The 26,094-nt window shown below is 40.7% G+C and overlaps 1 protein-coding gene across 1 annotated transcript; it reads right to left on the bottom strand.

Annotated features, from left to right (window-relative positions):
* Positions 1 to 4,259: 4,259 nt before the first annotated feature.
* spata17 (spermatogenesis associated 17) lies at positions 4,260 to 25,248 on the bottom strand (the record flags this gene model as incomplete). Its single annotated transcript, XM_084001544.1, is given in 11 exon segments — positions 4,260 to 4,265; positions 4,371 to 4,496; positions 7,932 to 8,171; positions 12,197 to 12,320; positions 18,942 to 19,045; positions 21,704 to 21,754; positions 23,287 to 23,368; positions 24,501 to 24,590; positions 25,111 to 25,183; positions 25,186 to 25,230; positions 25,233 to 25,248. Coding segments are annotated over 11 exon segments (957 nt in total).
* Between the last annotated feature and the right edge of the window lie 846 nt (positions 25,249 to 26,094).

Below are 26,094 nucleotides of genomic sequence, written 5' to 3'. Positions count from 1 at the left end.
TCTGCTCAGATGCTAGCTTTTGAAAGTTGTGACGGGTGTCAGTCTAATGTGAGGGGAAGGAAAGGCTTGGAGCACAGACAGACACAGACGTGACCACTCACTGTAGTGTACTTGATTAGCACGTAGCCTCCTAATTAGCTATCCTCTTTGGTTACAGGCAGTACCGCTGGTGACATGGCTAATAACAACCACAAAATTAGCATGGACAGAGAGGGCTTTCCCATATCTGCATTTGAAATTAGTCATTACTGGTGCATTTAGCTGGTGCTGAAGCTAAAAACCTCCGAGTATTGTCTCTTAAAATGAATATTACAGTTTTTGCTGTATTAAACTTTTCAACTTTGAGAGGTTCAGGCACTGCTTTCCCATAAAAAACCTCCCTTTTCATAGCCTTTCTTCATATCAAACAATTCAAAAAGTATTTTTGCTGTTATAATTATAGATTTACAGACAATTGTTCTAAATTAACACCAAGATAAGTTTCTCCTTTTGTCAAATACATGTCAGTTAACACAATGATTTTTGATGCTAACAAGTGCTGTGTAAAGGGAGACTCATATTCCACCCTGGTCCAGAGGAAGATTGTAAATACAAGTCTGGTGACTCATGTTGACCCATTTAGTTTGACCAAATGTGTGTGTTTAACCAGCTTCACTGTGTTTGCATGTCAAAAACAGTGAAGCTGTGAGATAAAATTGTTGAGAAAAGGTTTGATTTTCAAGCTGAAGGGTGAAAATGATGAAGTGACAGAGCTGCAGAGAAGGGTCTGAGGTTTATGAAGCTGGTCTTTGGTGGGGAACCTGGGAAGCCAAGGCAACGCCACATGGGAGAAAGGACAATAATTACACAGCTCCTCATTGCCAAGGTTGGGGAAACTGGGGTTCTGGAGAGGTGGGGATTGTCGTGTGGATATGAATGTGTCCTGACAGGCTGGGCCACATTTGCATTGATAGCCTTTTTTACTGTAACACAGACATCTAAGGTAAATAAAGGTCCAGGAGTCACGGACGGGTCATTTATAGGGCTTGGTTAGGATTGTGGATGCTGCAGAAGAGAGCTGTGATGGTCGAGCCAGAGAGCTATAGTCTGAAACTACAAAAAAAAAAAAAAAACTGGGCTATGTTAATGATGACGCTTCAGGCTGTGTAGAGGGCTGAAGCACGCTTAAGGTGATGATTACAAGCTGGGCTAGGTAATGTGGCAGAGGCTGGGTGAGAGGGCTGTGACTGGGTTTGAAAATAATTAGGAGCATGGCTGGATAACATGGCTAGATAATGTGGCTGGGGGGAGGCTGGCTGGGCACGGTATGAAGATGATGAGTACCAGGGCTGAGCTGTCCACTCCATTGACCCTCTGAGCTGTGACAAGAAGCTCTGCTGGCTGCTGCTGTAGCTGGAGGTGATGCCAACGATAGGACTAATGCACTAATTACCACAGCAAGAGAAGAGAGAGAGTCAATAGAGGTGGGGAGGGCTACAGAAAGATGGCGCAACAAACAGACAAGAGAGGGAGGGATCTGAAGTCTGATGAGCTCTGAGTGACAGCAGCATGACATGACTGAGCTGAGAGCAGGTACCACTATCCATATTATCCTTACAACAACTTTCGATGCAGCACAGAGGAAAGGTCACCATCAGCATGGGAGAGTGAAGGGTGATGGTGTTGTCTGTACATTCAGTTGTGTGCAGATGTTGTTTAGGCAGGTAACTTGTGGCAATTCGTCCGTTTCTTTACAGTTTAGTTTCCTGTTCATTTAAATGTAATTTCTACTGAAAATAGAATTAGCACCTCACAGTTGCATGTCCAAGGGAGTCCACTTAAGAGTTCTTCTTGGAATATATAATATCAAAACTGTGTTTTGTCAGGCAAAGGACACACTGTGACCTTTGCCTCCCAAAATCTAATAATTCCATCCCTGAGTCCAAGCGAATGTTTGGGCCAAATTTGAGGAGGTTCCATCAAGAAGTCAATAAAATAATGTGTCCATTAAAATCGGTCGGACAGATAGACAGGTCAAAAACAACATGCCTCCAGCCTCCGTATAAAAACAAAAATGTAGAAACATCTGAAAAATACTACGATGAAGTATATATTTGGTTTGCCTGTTTGTTTGGTTGATTTTGAAAAATGAGACAATGATTTCACTTACTCAGTATGCAAAATTACAAAGTGATTTCTCATGGTGAGCCAAATTATCCCTGCTGGCTACAATTTCTGTACCATCAGTGAAAAATGTCATTTACCCAACGTGTCCAAACACAAAGACGTTACAAAGCGTTCCATAAAAACTGTGTTAACAAATACAGCATAGATGCATCGAGCAAAACCGATCCTACTCCCCCAACCCCTGTTGTCAGCTGCAGGAGACCCCATTCACCCGCCCACTCACTCCCCATACTTATTTATCTCCACTTCCTGGGGCCGTGTTAGTTCATTCCCCTGTCGCTGCTCTCTCCTCCTTCGCTTGCTCCTCTCTCTCTCTCTCTTGTTTCACTCCTCGTTTCCGGGCAATTGGGTCTGGGTGCTGGTGGTGGGGGGGTAAGAGGTTGGGGTGGAGCTGCTGGGAACTTCGTGTGTGTGTGCGTGTGCATATATGTGTGTATGTGTGTGCTGGGAAGTGAGCTAATAAAGGACGGTGATCCATGAAAGGCCTTGAGCAAAGACACAGTCAATTACCTAATGCCTGGACCAGACTGCAGGGCCCACGCACACACATTTCTCTCTCCAACATACTCACACACACACACACCCTTGCATATACCTCATTTACGTATACATGGAGAGGGGGCAGTGGAGGGCATAACTGGGAATTGTGTGCATGTGTGTGGGTGGGTGTGCATATGCGTGTGATGGAGAGCGGCGATTTATTAAATTGCTGTCACTTTTGACAAATTTGTGCAACTCAAGTTGAAAGGGTTAGGCTGCACTGCTTCTCTGTTTCCTCTTTTCTTTTAGAGGAGAATCAGACTGAAACTCAGGCTACCCTAGGATAAACCTATGTCTGCCATCAGTCTACCTTTGTTAAACGGTGATGATTGAGCTGACCTCATGATGAAGCTCCAGACCTGGGTTTAATATAAGTCTGATATTGAAACAGTGAAACAGTGAAAACGGGTATCAACAATGTGAACAGTGTGTAAAATAAACTATAAACTGCCAAACAGATGTTCCTTCCCTTTTTCTTTCACAATAAATTTCCAGCAGAAATATGGCAGCAAACCCTTTATATCAAATGATACACAATTGCCCTGTTATGCTTAAAACAAACCATATACTGTACATATGGTCTTGCGTAGTCTTGGTCTTGTGTAGAACTGTGTATAGCCATAATGTGTTTGCCTCAGCTCTGTCTCTGGTTAACAATGTTGACTACATGTAACAGCAGTCAAGTATAAAATGGGTCATTTGCAGGTTTACATCAGTGTAACCCCCATTATCACATAGTACTAGTGCGTTAAAATGGTTTAAGTGAGGGTTTTTTCATCTTGATGGATTGTGTGTACAGAGACCAGGGAGGTAAGGAAGCATTCATCAGTTTTGCATCTCTGCACAGTATATTGGCTAAGTGGGTGTGTGGTCTCTAATGATTACTTTATTTAAGGGACATACTGTATATGTACAGGACATATAACAAATAAATGTATAATAATAAGAATTATGGCAAGAATGATGTTTATGTTTGTAGTTTTTAACCTACCTCCTCTTGGAGCCAGTGTGGGATATCTGAAGGGCCTAGGCTGGCTGCGTAAAGGAACTGCTGCTGTGGCTCTCATGGTGGAAGACACTCCCTGTTCCTCTGGTTGGTAAATGTCAAGACATGTCAAAAACAAGTTGAATGTCACAAACTTTGAAGTCAAGCACAAGTTGCTGACTAAAACATCAAATTGGGTTGAGCATGAATCTCTAGTGCAGAAAATGACTTTGGGTTAAAAGGCAGACTTTTATAAAAATGTCTGTTTAGTCATTTAATTTTAGTGGAACGAAGGACTGAAATGTCTTTTACACTATTATCAGTGAAATTATTTTGTGAGACAATCAAACAGAGGATTAATAACAGTGACACCCATTAGTTTTCATAATAAGGACATGACCATTTGCTACTTAATGTTGCGTGAATCTGCTAGTGACCACACCGAGTTCATACAACATGTGCAAATTTGTGTATATGTTCACAGGCATGTATTAGCACGTCTTGTTATATAGAAAGTTATAAAAAAAAAAACAGAGAGAAGGTTTTATGAAACACTTACAGTTTATGTTCATGCCTGTGTGGGTGTATATGAGAATGCTTCTATAATCAAAATTTTTGTGTGGGTGTTCTTTAATCCACATTTGTGCGTATACTGTATGTGTCCATTGTTGAGTTTTACAAACTTGTGTTGTCGTAGCTGATTCTGGGTCTCCTCCAGGTGTGTGTAAGAGGTCCGTAGATGCAATGTCAGGTCAGGACATCGTACACGCTGCTCCCACACTTCCCCTGGCTCTCTGCGCAGACCCTGAAATAACCACAACCACAGAAACACACACACAGACAGACACAAGAATCAGATAACGATCACTGTATCCTTCTATTACTGACCACATCTTTTTTTGATCCCTCTCTCACAGGTAGTTTTTTAAAGTATTTTGGGGGGCTTTTATGCCTTTAATTGACAGAATAGATGTAGAGACAGCAAATGGGTGAACAGAGAGAGAACGAATGACATTCACCAAAGTGCAGGTGGGTGGAATCAAACTCAGGGCCTATAAGCAAGGACTATAGCTTCAATATGGGGCACCTACCCAGTAAGCTACTGTATACGATGCCCCTCTCACAGGTAGTTTTGGCTTAATGCTAAAACCAGAGGCCAATCCACTTCATCTCTCCTCCTGTGGCACAGCCACCATGAGAGAAGGAGGGGGCAGAGAGAAAATAGAGTAAACATTTATTTCCGAAAGAACTAGGGATGTGAGGATAAAGGGGAGGGATGCAGAGAAAGATGAGCAAGAACAAAGATAGATATGGAGAAAACAGAGAAAAAATGTAAACATGAGATTGGCTGACTCAACAGTTGTCCTGATGATTTTTGGCATGCACTGCAGATGGCGTACAGTGTATCAGTCTCACACACTTAATAAATAAAACAAAAGTTGGTAAATGTTCAGGAGAAATTCTGAGGTGATGCAGGAAGAAGAAGCACCGGCGTCCTGGACGTCTTATACTGAAGAAGTTTATTAGGCTCGATCGATCAAGGAGAGCAGAAGAGTCATCAACACAACATACAGTAAGTGCGTGATGCCACCTCAACTCTGAGGGCCGGACCACAAAGTTCAGATTCCTATACTAGAAAGGTACACTGACCCTTCAAGGGGAGATTTGTGCATAAACATCTTTATCTTAAGATTCACCTCCTAGATGATGGGAGAGCAACAGTAACGGCATGTTATTTTGTTTTCCTGGCCTGTCATAATACTGTTCACTGAACAAGGTGTGAGGTGGGACTAAGCTACACAGCACACAATAGATAATGTGTTGATCAGTGACTACTAATCTACTTATCACATATTTGTTAGGAAAACCATCGAAAAATCACCTGCAGTTTGTGAACTGGGACTTCCCAGCTGCTTATCTATCATCTTATCTCAGGAGCCTCAATGAAAAGAGGTTTAGTAGGGTGTTATTTACCCATGTGCCATTTCTGTGGGTATTGTCTTGTGCAATACCATCATAGCACTGAAAAGGCAGATTTAAGTCTTTTCCAATGATTTGTCATTAGTAAAAAATAAAAGGGTAAAAGACAATCAACATTATTGTTAATTATTCCTCTGAGTGTGTGAATTGTGTTTGATTCAAATATATAGCCTGTTTCAAACTGATGAGAAAATTCCATACATACAGTATTGTTGGAGGCAATCTCAAATAAAGGCAGTTAAATGGCTTGAAACAGCTGTCTGTCATTTTTTCCCCCTTGTACAGCTACTTGACATTGTGGCTCCTTCCCTGGAGTGATGGTTTCTGGTGTCTACTGATACATCAAAGTTGCAAAGACAAAGAAAAGTCGCTTTTAGGAATAAGTTTTTATACCATTCCATGTTTAACCTTACTTCCCCCCATGTGTCCCCTTAAGACTTCATCATCACAATTGTCAAATAAATACACAAAAGACATTGGAGATTTTTAAAACATTCAATGGTTATCATCTATTAAAAAATAAAGGCAACATTTTCCAACTCAACACTAAGTGATGTTAATACTTCCTTGTTTGCGACCAAAAGCGGGGATGCTGTTTTCACAATCCAGTAGTTGTGTGAAATGCTAATAATCCGGCACACAAATACATTTTCAAGTTACAAATACCAAAGGAATATTGAAACTTATGGGTTTCTAATGAAGAAGAATGAGAAACTGTCTCTTCTAAACATGCATCACTCTGTAACTCGTAGACGTGTGTATTCTCTTTTACTGAAAATCACGTGTAAACTTTGTGCAGATTAACTTAAATGTTGTTGCTTTGTTTGAGGTGACCTTCAGTTGTTGTTTGGTGTTAAAAAAGGAGGGAGGATGAGAGGGGAGAGATAGAGGGAAGGACAGGGACCCTGTCCTTGCTCCTATCGCCATGGGATCGGTGGCCTGGCCTGACCACTTCCACAGCCAGCACCTCAACCTTATCCATCACCACTAGATAGTTATCACACCAGGGAAAGAGGGGGGGGGCTTCCTACACTAATCACACATACAAAACAAAGAAACACAGGAAGGCAGAGACACAGAAACAGACACGTTTAAATATAGATAAATAATGTATTCTTCTCCACGTCAGCAAGGAGACTTTCCTGACACCATTAATGAACTCACCCTAACTACAGCCAGCTGTCTGTGTGCATGTGTGTGAAGTACAGCTAATAAAATGAGACAAATCCACGCCTCATTTCTGCTCACTTATGTTTTACATTACTAGAAACTAATAATAGGGAAAGCACTTTGCCATAAAGAGCTACAGAGCGTAAATAACACAAATGCTGAAATGGCTCCTCATCAAATCATTAACATACACACACACATGCGTGCACAAAACCCCATACCTCAATTGACACATGTGCTCTAAAAGAGTGTCCAGCAACTCAGTACTCCTGTGTTCATGAGATGTCCTTTTTAAAAAAAAAAAAAAATGTTGAGTTCAGTGGCCTCAGGCTACATCCACAATAAGTTTTCGAGACATTTGGAGAGGCTCCTGGCTCCATTTAAGTTTAAAATCCAGACTGGGTTGTAGTCTGGATGGGCAGAAACTAAAACTTGATGACACAGACACCTATGTTGGCTTCCTGATTTGGTCTAATCAGTAAACCAGTCTATTGACAGTGAATGCAACATGGATAGTGACCTACTGTAGGTTGGCACAATCAATTAGTTATACAAAGATGAATATAAGACGTGCATGGCTTAAAAAGAGAGGCTGAGTAATGGTTCACTAATAAAGGAAGTAAACGTTTAAATAACTGTGATATTGATTTAAAGTACCATCTTCCAGCTCCAATGGGACTCACTGATGATAGCATTTCATAGCAACATATAACTGTACTCACTGAAACATAGACACTAAGCGGCTCTGTGCTGTAACCCCCGAGAGAGCTGTCTGCCATGTTTTAATGATGTCATTCTTCTTTGAAAGGAGTTTTAAAGGATCTCTGCTTTCATCAAGAACCATCCCCCATGGGGAAATAAGGGGATGTTGTGGGGCTCTAATAATTACTATGACACTTTGTAGTACTAATATTCTCTTTCACCTCTTGTGCATGCTCTTTTCCACTGTCTTTTCTTATCTTATTCTTCTCCCTTAAATTATGCGTTCCTGTAGTTTTTTTTATATATATATATATACTGTATATATATATCGTTTCCACCTGTCTCCATCTGTTTATGTCTGACATGATCAGAGCTTTGACCATCTCACCTGCTGTTTCTTGTCGACAATGGGGGGCAATATGGGCTTGGAGGAGGAGCAGGTTCTAGTGGTTTTGATCCAGGGGGATCCAAGACTCCCATGGTAACTCTGGGTAGAGTCAGGCATGCCCCAGAGACAAGCTCTGCCTCTGGGGGCCAGTCTGGTGGGGGCCTGGTACTTGACCTGCCGCAGCAGCAGTTCTGTCTCATGGGGGGCTGGCCTGAATGGAGAGTTGAAGACCCCTGGGCACTGAAGAACGGAAGTGAGGGGGAGATGGGGAAAGAGAGAGAGAGTGAGTGAGAGACAAAGAGAGAAAGAGAGAGAGGGGTTGAGCCTGTATTAAGAAAGTGAGACAGATCAACACACGGAGAATAAGCATGAGCAATATGATATGATTAGATCCATACACATATTTCTGACTGGTTGTGGGAACATTACTATTATTCACTGCTCATTTTATTTAACATAACAATTTACTGCAACTGAAAATATCTGGGAAAAGATATGAGCAGAGGACTACAGCATTTCACTCAGATTCAAACCAAGGGCACTGTAGTTCTGTGGCATTGATGTTTGGTGTTTTACTCCCCTGTCACTACTATGTTTTAAAATCCATTTGAAGTTTGGGAAAACCAAAGAGTAATTTTATTTATCAGGGGGGTCTTCAAACCAAAGAATGGCCACCTGGGACAACTTAAAATGAAAATAACAACTGTTAGTCATTTAAAGGGACAACGAGGAGTTTCTATTTGGTTATAAAAAAAGTCTCACGTTAATGTGGATGAATCTACGCTACCCACACTTGTTAATGGGCCCATTTTCGATAAATATATCGTTTTGTCTCTATCGTTATTTTGTTATTATTAGTGGTGGCGGAAATGCTGGTCGAGCCGACCAGCGTTTCTTTACTTTCGGTTTCATGGCGAGTCATGAGAATAACGCCGCCGAATCGCCGTTTATGGTCGGAACTACGACGGTATGTGATCGTCTTTGAACCTCTGACTTTAATTCTTGATGAATGAAAACATGAGTCCGTCTTGCGCCGGTCAAAGAATTTCACGGTGCGCGCGGAGGCTCATAAATGTAGTGTGAAAACGCTTCGCTTTTCCAAAACTCCTCGTTGTCCCTTTAAGCCATAACAGAAGATATTCTAAGGTAATTTAAAACATCACTTTTGTTAACAACTTCTTCATACTTTTTCAGCAGACTTTTGCCTGTTTTGCCCTTCTTATTATTCATATCAATCCAAACATTTGGTGTGCATACTGACAACAGTTGTGGATCTTCACTACTTCTAATGTGGCTCTTGGCCAACAAAAAGCTTTTGCTAGGATAATTATTTGACTATAGAAGTTAATTGTGGGCACTTCACACAGAAAGATGGACTGATAGCAAAAAAAATACTACAGAGATAACTGCATCTGTCTTAAATGTGGCATCATACATGACTTGAATCTCGTTGTTCAAAGGGACAAATACAGACATGTACACACATACAAAACTTTGCCTCTCCTGTTCTAGAGTGGGATACAGATTTGCCACAGACAGCCTCAGTAATAATTATTCAAATCACAGTGATCCTTTTGCCTGTGTGTTAATTACCAGACCAAAGCTTTGAGTTGGAGGACTCTGTATCTACTCTATATGCTAATAAAACTGCTTGCTATTTAGGCCACTCTAAAAGACTGAAACAGCGGAGAGAGAGGAGAAAGAAAGGGCATAAGTGGGAAATTGCTCCAACTATATCGACCCAAACCTCACACTTAAAAAATAACATATTAACAGACTGGTTAATTAGTAAATGTTTCATTATGAGGCCATGAGTACTTATGATGTAAATGTCAAGTGTTTCAGAATGAGTGGAGAGAAATTATTTCAACTCCACTGAGTCTGATTTATTTAACCATGGGTTATAGACACAACTGGATAACAGCTGATTATTTTTATTAATGAGTCTCTATGTCAAGAGGCAGACAGTAGACTTATTTCTCCTGAGTCAATAGGCAGACCACCAATTTGAGCAATTTTCCTGACTCTAGTCAGCAGAGGCACCCATGTGGACACTTGCAATAGCAAAATAACTTTTAATCTTAACAAACTGACAAATGCTTTTAAAATACAATTTTAGTTTTAGATGTTTCTATTGATGAATGTGCCTCTAGTAATGTCTTACACGTCAACTTGCAGAATTTGTAATGTCCTTTCTTTCAGATTATGAAAGTAGGTAATAGAAGTATATTCCAATATGAGATTGAATCACTGCAGCAAATAATAACATTTAACAATGCTATACATTATCATAATTAACTATACGTGTCCTTGAAATAATTAAATCAAGACAAGATAGAGGATAAAATATTAGGATCTGAATATTTGTGTCTTGTCCCTCCATTACTAACTCCACATGCTGATGTGTTCCTCCTGTAGTAAATTGCTGCTAAAAGAGTACTGCACTTGTTCTTTTGCATTCAGTCATGTTAAAGGACTTCACAGAAAATGAAAAGGTCCCGACCAAGGTTTTTACACATACTGTAGCCTACGGTATGTACTTGGCTGTAATTAAGTAATTACATGACAGAATAAACACAATAGCATAAAAAACACTGCAGCATCTAAAGTAATGCATTGCAATGCATCAGCCATTTCTCTGTATTCAATGACATTTCTTTAGTGCCCACTATCAGTCTATAAAATGCAATAGGTATGAGTGTACATATCTACCTCAAACAGGGAAGGGACAGAAGGATGGGTACCCGGTGGGGACATACACACCACCCAAATGCCTACACACACGTAAATCTTGCCACTCCTGAAGACACACATGCGCACACACACACACACACATCCATTCGCACACACAAGCCCAAAAGTACCAACCTAGCTACGGGAAGAGCAATGATGTTGACCCGGGGAACACACCTTCTCTGTCTCTGTCAGAGGGACTTGGGGCCTTTTGGTAAGCTGTGTGTGCATGTGTGTGTGAGTGTATGTGTATGTGTGTGTGTGTGGGCTGGGGTCCGAGAAGTGAGGAAGGATGAACTGTGTGGGAGAGCCATCTATTCACTGCTGACAAGGTCAGAGCTACGAAGGGAAAGAGTCCCCTGCCATATGCAGAGAAAGAGAGAGAGATACATAGAGAGAAAGAGATGGACAGAGGGCAGCGAAGAACAGAAAACTTTTCTACTTGCTTGCTTTCCTTCTTGATTATTCATAAATACCCAAGATAACTCTATATAAAATTTTTTTTTTTTTTAAAACAATGGACTTTTCTTTACACAACCACCCCAAGGCAACTGGAGGGTGACAATATACAAACTTCACCGGACCCCAGCTTACATCGTTTTCAAAATAAAATGTTTGGGAGTTGTGTACTGTATGTTATCTTAGGTGAACATGGGATACCAGCAGGAGGAAAGGTTGTGAGACAGATGATGACGATGCTGGTTGCACAGGCATGAAGGAGAGAGGAAGAGAGGGATAGAGAGAGCAGGAGAAGTGGTGGTGCTGAATCAACAGTGACCAGTGTGCTTTGTCTTCATTATGATCCCAGTGGGGAGTCACAGAGATGCGTGAATGCCACACACACACACACACTCACACACGCGTGCACACACCTGTGCCAGGGGAAGCACTAAAATAATCCACTCAGCACATCAGAAGAGCCATGAGGACACATACTTACTCATGTGTGCACACACAACTTACCAGCACACAGCCCACCTATGTTAACAAAAGGAACGACAGAAGATGTTTCTCTCTCTGTAGTCACTTTCTGGAGAAACTCCCTAGCTGTTTTTTTTTTTTTTGCTTTCCTCTGTGAGTCCCTGCATGTTTAGCTGTGCATGCGCATACACATGTGCACATGTGTATGGGTGGGAATCTGCCTGTATACTGTTATGTATATAACATGCATTTTACACTGACACAGAGACTCCAGATAATTGTAAAGTGTGTTAACTTGTGTTATGCTTATGCTTGTTATGTTTATGCTTGTGTGGTCACAGTTCAGGCAGAAGCATGGTATCATCATTTGCATCAGTTACCGTACATAGATCAGTGGCTGATCTAAACCTCCTTTAATTTAAAAGTTAGTTTGAATTGAGCAATTATGTAAAATTATTTATAATGCAGCGAAATTCTGACTGATCCATTTTGAAAGAAGGAACCATCATTTCACACTCACCTCTGGTCAAATATTGGTCTAATTATAGCAATTTCTTCATCAAATAAGTGAGATGAATAAGTGAGTGTGTATGTTTGAGATCCAAACCAACCTGTTTTGTACTGAGGAGGTGGTGTAAGCGGTGAGCTTGGTAAACCTTGGCTGTCTGCTCTTTTATCATCTCCAGACAGTCTCTCTCTCTCTTCTGGAGTTCCTCAAGTTCATCCAACTCCCTCCTGCAAGGAAAACAAATTTAAATTCCAACTCCAAATTAATGCACATGGTTTGTGTTTAAGACACCTACAACTACAACTTTACACATTTTTCAAAATAACAGACATGATTTGTTTGAGCAATTGATCATTATGTAACTTATGTAGATTTGCTGAATGAGTACTATTGATTGGATACGAATCATACTTCGATTTAATTCAACAACCATGCACAAGACTAATATTTCAATGATACCTTTGTCAGAGCAAACAAACCTGTCATACTGCACATTAGCTAGAAATTCAGCTGACCTCATAACTAATTTAAACTTGCAAGTGTGTGCGCATGTGTTAGCGTGTATTACTGTAAGAGCACAGTCTTTAGGCACAAATTTTACAAATCCCTTAAGTGTCCTTCAGATGGATAAATAACTGCTGAACGATAAGAGAGACACTGGGACAGACTTAAAGACAGGGGAGCTCTGCATTGGAGAGAAAAAAGCAAAGTGAGAGTGCGAGAGGCAATAAGTGGGAGGATGATGGATATATTTCATCACTGCAGCCAGGACAGGTCTGTCTGTGACATCTGTTAAGTGAAGCTGGCTAAATGGGATGCATTAAAAGCCCATACACAGCAATTTCATTCCGCAATCACACAGCCTTATTGTTACAAGGGGGTAATAACTTAAAAAGGGAATTGGAAACAATTACTAAAACACACATGCCATGGTAATATACACACACACACACACACACACACACACACACACACACACACACACACACACACACACACACACACACACACACACACACACACACACACACACACACACACACACACACACACACACACACACACACACACACACACACACACACACACACACAAGGCGAAGAGTAAAACCAATCTAATACCACAAGAGCATTACCAATAAGATTTTAGTCCTGGCACATCAACAGTCCCTTTGTCTTTTCCTATCCCTCCTTTTTTTTCTTTCTTTCCTCTTTACCATTTCTTTCTCTACCTAACTTCTGTTTTCAATTACAGACCTCCACAGAGAAATCAGAATATTCATAGTGTGTCTGTAATGTGAGGTTAACACATTCTGTGGCTACTACTGACATTTAAAAAGAAATCACAACACGGCTCTCGTTGCCTTTGCATTCTCATTCCTTCCTCAGCACCAGATTAAATTACAAAATAAATGAAATATGCAGAGCACTTTGTATGTGTGTGTGTGTGCATGTGTGTGTGTGTGTGTGTGAATATAGAGGTTCCGTGGCCTCCATTTGTCCACCTTGCCAACTTATTAATGTAAAATATGAACTTTTAGTTTATTATGGGACAGTCACCAATTGGTGATATGTGTGTTTACAATATGTGTGTATTTTGTGTTTGTGTGTGGGTTCATGCATTAATACTGTCTTCAAAAGGACGGGTAATGCTTTCAGGGGTCAGGACCAGTGTACATACATTTGTGTGTCTGAGCTGCAAGCGTTTAGGTGTGATTATATCAGTGTGCATGTATGTGTATCAGTGCTGGTGCTTTGTGTTCACACTCTTTTGCTTGTATGTGTGTCGACATGTCTGTATCCATGTGTGTGTGTGTGTGTGTGTGTGTGTGTCAGGCTGAATGGGTGACCTTTGCTTCCCTGCCCCCATCCCCAGCGTTATTAATTGCTGTGTAGTGGACAAAAGCCAAACAGATTTGTAACGGCTGAAGGCACCTCGATCTGTGTCGACCCAACCAGCCGCCACAACATACAACCCTCATTAGCCCTGTTCGGTACACGGCACGTGCCCTCTGTGTTTGTGTCGTGTGCGTGTGTGTGTGTGCATGTTTGAGTGAAAGAAAGAAAGAAAGAAAGAAAGAAAGAAAGAAAGAAAGAAAGAAAGAAAGAAAGAAAGAAAGAAAGAAAGAAAGAAAGAAAGAAAGAAAGAAAGAAAGAAAGAAAGAATTTATTTGCTGCACTAACTGTATGAGGCTATAAAGTTTTATTTACCCTAATTTATATACTAAAAACACAGACATTACTCTGTCTGACTATACTGCTTTGCAATCTGACTAAGTTGTGGCTGCAGGTTGGTGGAAGGTTGGAGCACAAAATTTTAGGGCTGCCCCCGACCAAAGATTTTCTTGGTCGACCAATAGTTGTCATTTAGGGCAATTAGTCGAATAATAGGATGGGGGGACTAATAGGACTATGGGACTGTTCCGTGACACTACTGTGAGAGTGTCCGCCAGTGCTTTGGCACGGGGCCAGGGCTCACGGCATCACCCGCTAATCGTTGAAAACACCAGTGATACGTGCTTTCACGTCAGAGCCTCCAAACCAGAAACGTTGGGAAAAGTCGCTTTTGACAAAAAAAAAAAAAAACCTGACAGCAAGTGAGTGTCACAACTTCCTGTATCTGGCCCTTCAAATAAAATCCCAATAGCCTTTTATATACAGTCCAGTCATATTGATTCTGACTTCATTTTGACAAGACACAGCTCCAAATGTTTTTGTTTTTTTATCCTGCGACCAATTCACCAATGACATTTTGGTCGACTAATGACTTTTTGGTCGACTAATGCTTGGTCGACTATTTGGGGGCAGCCTGACAAAATATAAATGTGCTATGTTTGTTCCTGCTACTGCAACACTTGATAATACTGTAACTTCTCTGCTGTTTCAGCTCATTATTGACTCTCAGCAATGATCGGTGCTAAATACATAATATATAACCATTTAAACATTCAAGTTGTTTTTCTATTTTTATGTTTTTTGTTGAGGAACTCCACATCCTGGTGACACTTGAAATGGGAATAACTGACAGTAGTAACACCTTGAAACTTAAACATAGCATAAATTTTGCCTTTTAAAGTTTTAGCTGAACAAGATCCTTAGGCCTCCGAGACATGAATGTACAGTGTACACACACACACACACACACACACACACACACACACACACACACACACACACACACACACACACACACACACACAGGTTTGGGTTGCCATAAGAACTGTAAGTTTCATAGAAGACAGGACTTTTTCAGCAAGTAAGGAATTAGTTTACTTAGCTTTAGTTTAGTTTTCCATCATCATCATCCGTCATGCACTTCACATATCACTTTACAAAGATTATCAGGGCTTATTCCATTATTGCATAAACTTCCTTGGGATTGATTATTACAGTACGCATGCCATAATGCAGTACAAGAACTCTGACTGCAGATTACTTGTGATGGCTGCTGAACTGTTGGACAAGCTAATTAGACTTGAACTACTTTCAAATAACTGAAATCTTAACCGACATTTTCACCTACGACTGTTAACTTATTTAAATGGCTAATATAGCACAGCTACATTTCTCACTTCTTCCTCAATTATTTACTCCCTGGTTCACAATGGGGCATCCAGGGCTGAGGGGATATCAGAGAGTGAGGTATTGTAGGACAGTAGGCCACACCTGCGGTCGTCCAGGCCAGCACTAGAGCAGCTAATTGGCCAAGTTTTAAATATTTAATGGAGACTTGACCTGATTGGCCGCTTAATTGCTCCAATTAAATGATTCAATAGCTGGCAAGGAGGGTGTAGTCAGCTAGTCGATTTAGACATTGACCAGCTCAATGTATTGAGCCTTCAACACCCTCATAACACACCATTCCCATTTAAGTGACTGACTGATTGATTAACAAGTTCACTGAAGTAGTTAAACTGATATGGATGCAACAAACAATGATTCCACTGTTGAAATGATCCTCAATCAATATTCTCAAAACTCTGAGTGAAAAGGACTTTCAATTTCAAACATGTTCTATACTTTTCTCCACTGTTTCTCACTTTCTCTCTCAAAAGTAATTTCCTAAAGAGGCATGGAGAGCACGGCACCCAGATTACACACACACACACACACACACACACACACACACACACACACACACACACACACACACACACACACACACACACACACACACACACACACACACACACACACACACACACACACACACACACACACACGGAATATACAAATCCAATCAGACTGAAGGAGTGAACTTGTCTCCACCCAAACTGGATCAGAAAGAAAGAACAGTTAAAGAAAGACTGACGCATAGAAACAGAGAGTGATCGCAGGGCAGGCGTTCAGGCAGGCCTGTACTCTCTCCACCATAGCAGCTCTCCTTTCATGAATGTCCTTGAGAGGGACACAAGAGAGGGAGAAATGAAGAGAGCTGGAGTAAAGAGAGACAGGAAAAAAGTAGAAAGTGAAAAAGAGACACCATAGCATGAGAAGAATTAAAAAAAAAAAAAAAACTGTGTTGCTCAGCCTCGCAACACCAAGACTGTAAATTCTCCCTGAGCTTCTTTTTTTCTGTTCTCTTTAGGATAAGTTAAAAGATTTTGCAATGTTGTTGCAACATCACAGGGAGAATTATTTATCTGATTATGGCAGTAATAATTACCCAGCTGTTTATTGCAGATAGAGGAATAATTCATGTAGTCAACAGGCCATGTTGGTGGCGGCAGCAATGACACCAGCACATTTAGTAAATATGCAAAGCGGGCTTGCTCTGCTTTCCTAATTGCCCCCATCTTCCCACTGCATGCCCTTATTAAAGCCCAGGAACTTTAAGTGTCTCCCTGACAAAGTGATAAATTGTTGGGGTATCAAGGAAAACTGTGGCAGAGTGGGGACTGCGCCGGGGTCCTGACTTCATTAGACTATGCAGAAGGAGAGGAAGGATGGATGAGGATGGACACTGAGGCACAATTAACCAATGGTAGAGAGAGGGAGAGAACGATATAGAGCAAAGTAGATGGAGAAAGAGAAAAAGAAAGACATAGAAAAGAGGCAGAGATTGGAGGAGAGGGGTAGAGTGAAGAGGGTAGAATAGGTAGCATGTATTAGCCTGATGCTGTACCTAATGAAATGACACAGATGGTTTTGTGTGGGGGAGATCTGTCACGAGAGAGAACGAGAGACTTCGTCAGAGAGTCAGAGAAAGAGAGAGGGAGCGGGAGAGAGGTTCAGCAGTCTATGTATTACTCCTATATCATTACCATGCGCAGCCGATCAGCCTGTGCTAAATGGGGACCATTAGTCCAACTTTGAATAATTTATACAGAGGGTTGGACAGACAGACACACAGACTTACAGAGGGAGGGAGCATGCTGGTGGATTAAAAAGTAGACCTTTGCAAGGTGAGTGATCAGGCAGCGTGTGATCCAAGGGCTCCGTGGCTAACACAGAAAGGATATTTTAAATAAATGCCGGCACGGCGTTAATTGATCGTGACCCCAGCAGCACTAAATAAACATGTGATTAACTGGAGAAGTGAAGTGACCTCAACACCCGAAACCACTGTGGAGGAGGGGCTGTGTGTGTGTGTGTGTGTGTGTGAGGAAAGGGGTTGCCTCAAGAGACGGATGTCACGTAGTTGAAACAATACAACCAAATCAGTACACACAAATCAGTCACATCACACTTTGTCCATCTAGTTTAACTTTATATAAACCTGTCTTCAAAATACGTTATGTAGGAGAGTGGAAAGAGAGAGATATAGTAAGGCCATATTCAATAGCTGTTAAAAACAAACAAACTGTTATTGTTATGGACTGCAAAGTGTAAGCTGATGTCGAGACCTACAACATTTAACGTGTATGTATTTTGTAAAAAATTTTATTCGTAATGGTTTTCATGAGCTGTTACTTTTGGCCTAATTACGCATAGACTACCAATTCCACTATGACCTCTAGAAAATGCTCAGTTTCCACACTTGGTCAAGTTTACTTAAGAAATAATTAGCACAATAATGCCTGGTGTTATGTCTTTTATCACTGGAGTAGTGCTCATGTCTGTATAACAAAGTTGCGCATGTTTGTCTTCATGCATTATTAAACTGAGGTGACAACACTTCTTTCATGGACTTCAACAGCCTAGTCCCCCTACCTCCAAAAGGGGCAAGGAGTACGCTGGTGGGGAAGTGAGGGGGGAAGTCAGTGATCCAAGGAGCACTTTAACAAATTTACATTTAATTTTAGCTGAGGCCTAAAGATATTTTCTGGTAAAATATATTAGCAACATTAAAAATGTGACTATTAGCTAAACGTGATGTTTTTTTTTCTTTTTTTGTCAAAAATAAAAGATGGCATATCTCTAGCAGTAAGCCCTGGAGCACAGGATGTTTTATTAATGCATGAGCTGCGGTTCAAATCAGAGGCTAATTTTTAATTTCTTCACATCGTTCACTTCTCTCACTCTTAGCCTCGAGCATTTTAGAGGGCTTCTCTCTCTCTCTCTCTCTCTTCTTTCCTCTCCACCTCTTTATATCTGAGTCTCTTTCATTCCTTCACTCTTCCTTTCCTCTTCTCCTATCTCCGTTCTCTTCATACACTATCAACTACGCAAGTACAGATCTTACCAACACCTTTCACGCATGTGTCTGCACACATGTGCACCCACACACAGACACACAGCAGTGGAAAAAAACTGAAGACACAGTGAAGTACTGTGTACAACAATTTCCTTTTTTCTTAACCCCCTGTACTAAACTGAGAGCACACGAGAAGCAGGCTTTAATCCAGCTGCAATAACATCAAACTGTCTTATCTCTCATATTCATAACCATTTCTTTTGCTATTTTACCTGACAAGTTCATTCTTTCTGGAAATCCCTTTCAGATAGCTCTTGCGTACGTAGAAGTTATGGATATACTTTCTCACAAAGAATCCTCTCCATCTCCGCTGGATCTGTGAAGGATACAAGCATGACAGAGGTTTGCTTCAAAAGGTGGTGGTGTGTATACAACTAACAAATATGAAAGAATTATAATACTAAATACTAGTCATTCGAATTGAAAACCAATTTAATCAGTCATGGTGGTATTACGGTCTTTAATTCTTGTTTTTTCAGTTTATTGTTTGTCTTTTCTTCCAACGTACAGTATTTAATACAAAAACCAGCATATTACAAAGTCATAGGAACAAATACGTTGTTATGCTGTATTTCTTTTCATTTTCTGCCATACTAAGTACCATCTTACCAGCGCTTCTTCTCATTAGTTTAAAGTTTGAAGGACCCAAGAAAAACAATACATATTAACATATGTCTATGGGAAAAAACTTTTAAAACACACATAAACATGCATGCAGTTTTTCCCCCTGGAGTGATGGGGGGACAGTCCAAGGTGGAACAGACAGCTGTCACAGCTTCATACATTTAACTGTATCAGTCCACATTGATTGTGAAGGCTGCTAGCAGCTAGCACACACACCCACATCCACCAGTGGACCATTTTAAAGCGAGGGGGTGGATGTCCTTCAGACTAATTAGGAGATTAAAACAATGGCAGGTAAAAGAATAATCACACAATGAGAAGAGGGAAAAGGAGAGAGTAGAAGAAGTGGAGGATGGGGAAAAACAACAAAGAGCAAAATGAGAATTAGCATTGATCTGCCAGTCAATAGATAATTTTAAATAAAGTAATTGCCACCTCCCAAGTTCTTGCTGACCTTTGTTGACTAGTGAAATCAATGCTGTTGAATCTAATACAAATCCAGGGTGCGGCATGTAAACACTGGTTTCTATTACGGCTCTAATACATTATCCTCTGTTAGCTACCACGGCGTGATAAAGACAACAGGAGAGAAGAGAAAAAAGAATAGAATCTAAATTGATTCAAAGGAAATGTCACAAGGGGATTCTGAGATGATTGTTTCTCCCTTTGTGTCTCTCTTTCTCTCTATTTACACACTGACTATTTCTTTGGTAAAAAAAAAAAAAAAAAAAGAAGAAGAAAAAAGGACTGTGAGTGCAGATGTCCTTCATGTTTGCACAGAATCTTGCTCCTTCACTCTCTCTCCTTCTCTCTCTCTCTAGTTCATTTTCATACACATGAACAAAGCTTCAGTCTGTCCAAAATGGCCAATTATCCAGGAGAGATTTTTAGAGTCTGAGACTGCAAATGATTGCTCAAAGTCCTGCCAAAATTGAGCAGGGAAGGAGCAATCTAAAAAATCCTAACACATTCAATCATTAAGTCTTTCCACAGGTGTCATCATAAAAAAATACTGGTCCACATTCAGTTATTAGATATATTTTCACTATAACCTTTTATTGTTTTTTCTAACTGTAACTGTAAACTCTAAGTTTTAAGTTACACTTAATTGATCAGCCTGGGGACGTTTTTCTCTGTATTTGTCCCATGGTATCTCTTTAGGAGCTGTGGGCAGTGCACAGTGCAGCGCCAAGGGACCAACACCACTTCTGAGGCCAAAGCCTTGGTCAAGGGCAGTGGCAGTAATGTTCGTAATACCCACATATGGCTTTTAAGGTGGGAGAAAACTGGAGCACCCAAAGAGAACCCAGACAAGAGTAAAATGCACATTTCAAACCCTGTATCCTCTTTAACTGCAAACCACTAAGCCACTTTGCTTCTCTATCCACACACATTTCATTTTCAATTAAAATTCATATTGCTTCCTATAGGAAACAGTGGTTATTTTATATTGGTAATAAAGCTTTCTTACTTCAGAAGCTTCCACTTTGCTCAACATGGTGATATGACCCCTAAACTTTCACCCTGTCACCTAATACAGCTAGGGTCAAACACTCCTCCTGAATCCATGTCTCTCTTGTAATGTGACCTTTATTGAAACTACAGGGTGGTCAGCTTTATTTGTTTGGGTTTCTATTAAGTGTAAAACTTGAAGCCCTCAATTTCCAGGCTTTTCCACCAATATGAAAATATTATAACCACGTGGACAGTGACAGACACTCTTCAATAAACACTAGTGGATTTTTTTGTTGGCCTATAAAACCTTTTAATAGTTGAGGCAGAATGAAACTGTTAGCCAAAAGAGTGGACTATAAGGAATAGTAAAAATATAAGGTTTCGGCGCAATATCCTTGTGTAAAAATGCCAAAGCATCAGTCACAGCCACAGTGCTGTGATTTATGAGTTGAACAGGAGTAACTATTGAGGGCATTGAAGAGAATAGAAAAATAAAATAAATGCTGCTAAGACTGAGGTACAAGCCAATTTGATTTTTTTTTAAAAAGACAGCATTCACTGGCAGGCCCCTTTTAGAGTGGTTAATACTGACAATATAAATAGACCAACTATAGTGAGTCATTTAAATAAGTATATCCGAGTATAATATAATCGGATATTTGTGCATAATATCTGATTTCTAATTGGATTAAATAATGTTACAAATTAAAACAAAAAAACAGCATTAAAGAGGAGGAAGATAGGATTAAAGAAGTTATTATGGTAAAATGGTGTGATGAAGTGCTTACATGCTACTATTGTGTACCATGTGGGGGTTCACAACACACACAGAAACAGAGTGTCCCCCCACCACGACTCCCCATTTACTAAAATAAGACACTGTGGCGATATTTACCCTGACCGCCATCTCCTCGTAGAAATTCATCTTCATGATAAAATATGCCGCCTGTGAACACAAAGGAAAAGATGGCGTTACACCTTGTCTCCCGGCCCTCTGATCTGTCCACAGCAGGCGTCAAAGATAAAGAGCTCTTTATACATAATACATTGCACAGAGGCAGCACAGATAGGTCCACTGTAGAGGGGAGGGGAAGGGGCAGGAGGGAGGGAAAGCAAGACAGACAAGAGAAACAAGAAAAAGTCAGGGGTATGGAGAGAAAGAGAGGGAGAGAAAGGAGAGGGAGGGAGGGAGGGAGGGAGGGAGAGAGAGAGAGAGAGAGAGAGAGAGAGAGAGTGGTTAACGGGACTTTGTATCAAGGGGAGAACAGTACTCTCTTAATACACCAACGCAGACAAGGGCCAAGAAAATCTATGGTAGTCAAGCAGTGAGCTAATGGAGATGTATGACGGCCAAACGCTCTCCTCTGGATTTCATAATCAATGACAGCGCTGCCAAAAGAGACTAACAAAAGGCCAGAGAATATTCAGCAGCGCTCTCGACAGGCCGTCGCACACCAAACGTGTCGGCCGACCACTGGGGGCACATTTCAGGAGCAAACTGGAGAGTCGACCATAAAAGGGATTCATATCTCAACATGTCTTTATTAATAACGACAGGGAAGAGAGGGAAGAGTGGAAGGGAAGGAAGACAAAGACTTGAAAGGAGGCTGTAAATTCAGCTTGATGTTTTGAGATGAGGCTTTGTGCACGTCACATTACACATGATAAGGTCCACAAGAGTGAGAGAGGAACAGACAGACAGAGAGAGAGAGAGAGAGAGAGAGAGAGAGAGAGAGAGAGAGAGAGAGAGAGAGAGAGAGAGAGAGAGAGAGAGAGAGAGAGAAAGAACAGAATCTTTCAGGGCTAATTCAAAATAGTGCGCTGTGGCAATTTTGAGTGATTCAAATTAGTGCTCGTCTGTTTCCAAATGAGACCAAACAGCCTCTTTTTAGCCCATATGTGTGTTGTGACACATCCTTCATCGTTTATTTCAACACCCCTCACCCCCCCAACCCATACACCCCCCTCTTTCCATTTCTTGAACGCCTCCCAAACGGCGGCTGGCAGTTATGCTTTAACAAACAGTCAATTTACAGGCATGATAAATAGCTTGTTGTGATACGTTTACAAAACTCAATCCAGGGGAAAATTATATGTGAGAGCGCTGGGTATTGGATCCGGTATCAACAATCTGTTCAATTAAGAAGCAGTTGGAGGCAATATGCTGAAAATGGGGCCTTGTTTTACTAAAGCACACACATACAAATACACACACACTCACCATACACACTTCTACTCCTTCCTTCTCTTTCTTTCTTCGCCACAGTCTTTCTATATGCATCCCAGGAGTTCGCGATATAGATGGAATTCCTTATCACATTGCATCATATTTCCTAAGTGCTAATTTCCCAATGTGTAATGAGTGAATTATATTTCTTAAGGTCAGACGCAGGGACTTAGGGATATAGCAATTGAATTCTAATGCATGCTATCATAACATAATCAATATATCTATAGCCTTTCCAGGCGCTTGCTTACCTTCACCATTTTTCTGAAACGTGCCCTTGCTGTGAAGCCCCGCCATATCTTCTGTATAATGATTGCCTTCTTGTGCAGATGGCTGTAATAAAGTCATATTGGGGAAAGGATAAATGCATATTTTCCAGTAGTTAAAATGAGGTAAAAAAAAAAAAAAAATAGAGAATATGTATTTATTTAAAATGTAAATTAAATTCTGTATTTCTTTATTTGATCACTTGTTTACTTAGGCATGAACTATATAAAAAAAGGCTACTTATTTAAAAAAAAAAAAGAGAACAAATAATTAATTCATTATAGAAATACAAGGCACCTGCATAGAAAAAAAAGAGATGGTTGAATTGCATTCCTGTATATAATGCACTGTAATTAATTAAGATTGCTACAGCTGTAATAAACTGCAAACTCTTGTTGAAAAACAATAAAGAGCCATTTTCTGAATACAAATGAAAGGTTGTAAAGGACTTCAATTAAAAAGGTCAGGGAAACATTATGCTTACAAACACATGCTTTCACAAAGACACACACACCCACACACACACACACACGGAACATTTCTGCTCCTCCAGGCATTCGATCATGTCCAATGAGCCTTTCACCTCCTTTAAGTCAGCTGCACACATTTGTATTCATCTTCAAACATACTCTAAATGCAAGTCCACTGCGATTCTCTGCCTCCAATGAGGCCATCAATTTCCAAAAGGCCATTTATATGCCCAGAAAATCAATGCTTATAGTGGGTATAGCACAACCCCGGAGTTTCACTTAGGCAGCTAAAATTGTTGCTAATTATCCACTTAACGCATTGATCAATTAACTAAAGTAATCTGAATTAACCTACTGTCTGGAAGTTTGTCTGCTGACCCTGCAGAATGGTGCTGGGGTCACAGCATAGGATCAGGCACAGAGATAGAGACATTCATTTCTGCGCGTGTGAAAGGAGCACAGAGTGCAAGCGACATTTATTCCTCCAGGCCATTTGCAAAGCTCTAGAAGTGGGATAATTATGGAAGTGAGCTAGTACCAGGGTTTCCCTTGAAATTAACTCTTTGAGTCCTGTCTGGATGTTTTTCAACCCCCACAGGAAAAAGCAAGCCTCAAATTAGTATATAAAATATTAAGGCTTGTATTGTATTTTGCCTGTGGCACGCAAAGGAGTATGTACCAAACGTCTCATTAGACCAAGACACGCCCAGCGCCCATACATGTTATACCTGAGGTAAGCCCGCACCTTGCAGGCTCTGAACCAGCTCTGGACCCGGATGGCAGCTTGGTTTTCCTTAGGTCTGTTCTCCTCAGCTTGGCTAAAGCACACAAGACACAAAACTAATTGTAGGGCATTGTGTGTGTGTGTGTGTGTGTGTGTGTGTGTGTGTGTGTGTGTGTGTGTGTGTGTGTGTGTGTGTGTGTGTGTGTGTGTGTGTGTGTGTGTGTGTGTGTGTGTGTGTGTGTGTGTGTGTGTGTGTGTGTGCTAAAGTCGGTACTTGCAAAGCTCACCGACTGACTTTGATGTGGGTCCCATGTGTATACTTGCTCTACAGGTGCTTTAGAGTTTCATTACCTCTCACGACCATATGATTTACCTTCATCGTGGCACCGCTGCCAATGCATACAACCGTGTTTGTAATGTACAGTAAGTTACACTTAAAAGTACAACAGTTAGATAAAAGTAATAGCAGCTAGCTTACCCTGACAACAAACATGACATGCTAGTTAGCAGGTGGTTACAGGCATAGCTGAAATTTCAGGTAAGTAATGGCCTGTGAAACTGCTGAACAACATCCACAGTTGTCATTAAAACTGAAGTTATCAAAAAATACGCACCTGTTTCTGAGGAAGTACTCCCTTTGCAAGTTCTCAGCGTCGATTTTTATTTTAAGCAGCTCCGCCATGTCTACTCTGGCGTGCGTTTACTTGTTGTCTTGGCGACGCAGGTCTTCCTAGAGATGCGTTCACAGTCATCTAGTAAAAATGAACATTCTCTAGGGCAGCTCAAAAGTGTCTAACCTGTGTTGACCGGTGTTGACACGTGACGACAAAATCAAGAGGCCAAAGAAGGTACATATTTTTCACCTCGGACTTCATTTTCTGTGTCCTATTTCTAAAGTGATTAAAAAGAGCAAGAATCCGTTAAAAAAATAACAAATTGGCAATCCCAGTGATTGTGTCAAGCATAAAAGTTGTGCAGCGCAGGTTCTACTTTTTTTTTTTTGCTGAGTAGGCTATTGTTATTTTTGCACTTAGGCCTATAGCATTTTTCCAATCTCAAAGCACTCAAAGTGCTTTAAAATTGTTTGCCATATTCATCCATTCACTCATACATCCATAGATCACACCAGTACACAGGACTGATACACTGAAACAGCCATCATGGGCAATGTGGGATTCAATACCACTTTTTCTTTTCTTTTTTTGACAAAAGGAAGGTGCCCTGATAAGTTTGGATGGACTTGCTTCAATTTTGAAATTTTGTCTGTTTCATGCATAGTAGGCTAAATACCATGTGAATAATATAGGCCTAGTGTAAGGATTGGAGGAAAGAAAGAAAAAAAACAGACTCTTTACATGTTGCAGATTCTGGATCTGTGTATTGATCTGCCAGCTGCCTCCCTTCTTCCTTCCTTCCTTCATCCTTCCATATAAACTATTCCCCCCTTTTCCTGACGTTATCACCTTTCATCTTACAGTTATCAGTTTATTTCTCCCTTCCCTATATTTCCCATCATCTTCAGTCCTCCACTCCTCTTCAGCTATATTCACCTGTCAAAATGATCACCTCAGCAGGGGTGAGTGTGTGTTTGTGTGTGC

The sequence above is a fragment of the Trachurus trachurus genome, assembly GCF_905171665.1.
Source record: "Trachurus trachurus genome assembly, chromosome: 3".
In the NCBI taxonomy this organism is placed as follows: domain Eukaryota; kingdom Metazoa; phylum Chordata; class Actinopteri; order Carangiformes; family Carangidae; genus Trachurus; species Trachurus trachurus.
The sequence above is the reverse complement of the archived record's forward strand: the minus strand, read 5'-3'. Positions and strand labels throughout refer to the sequence as shown.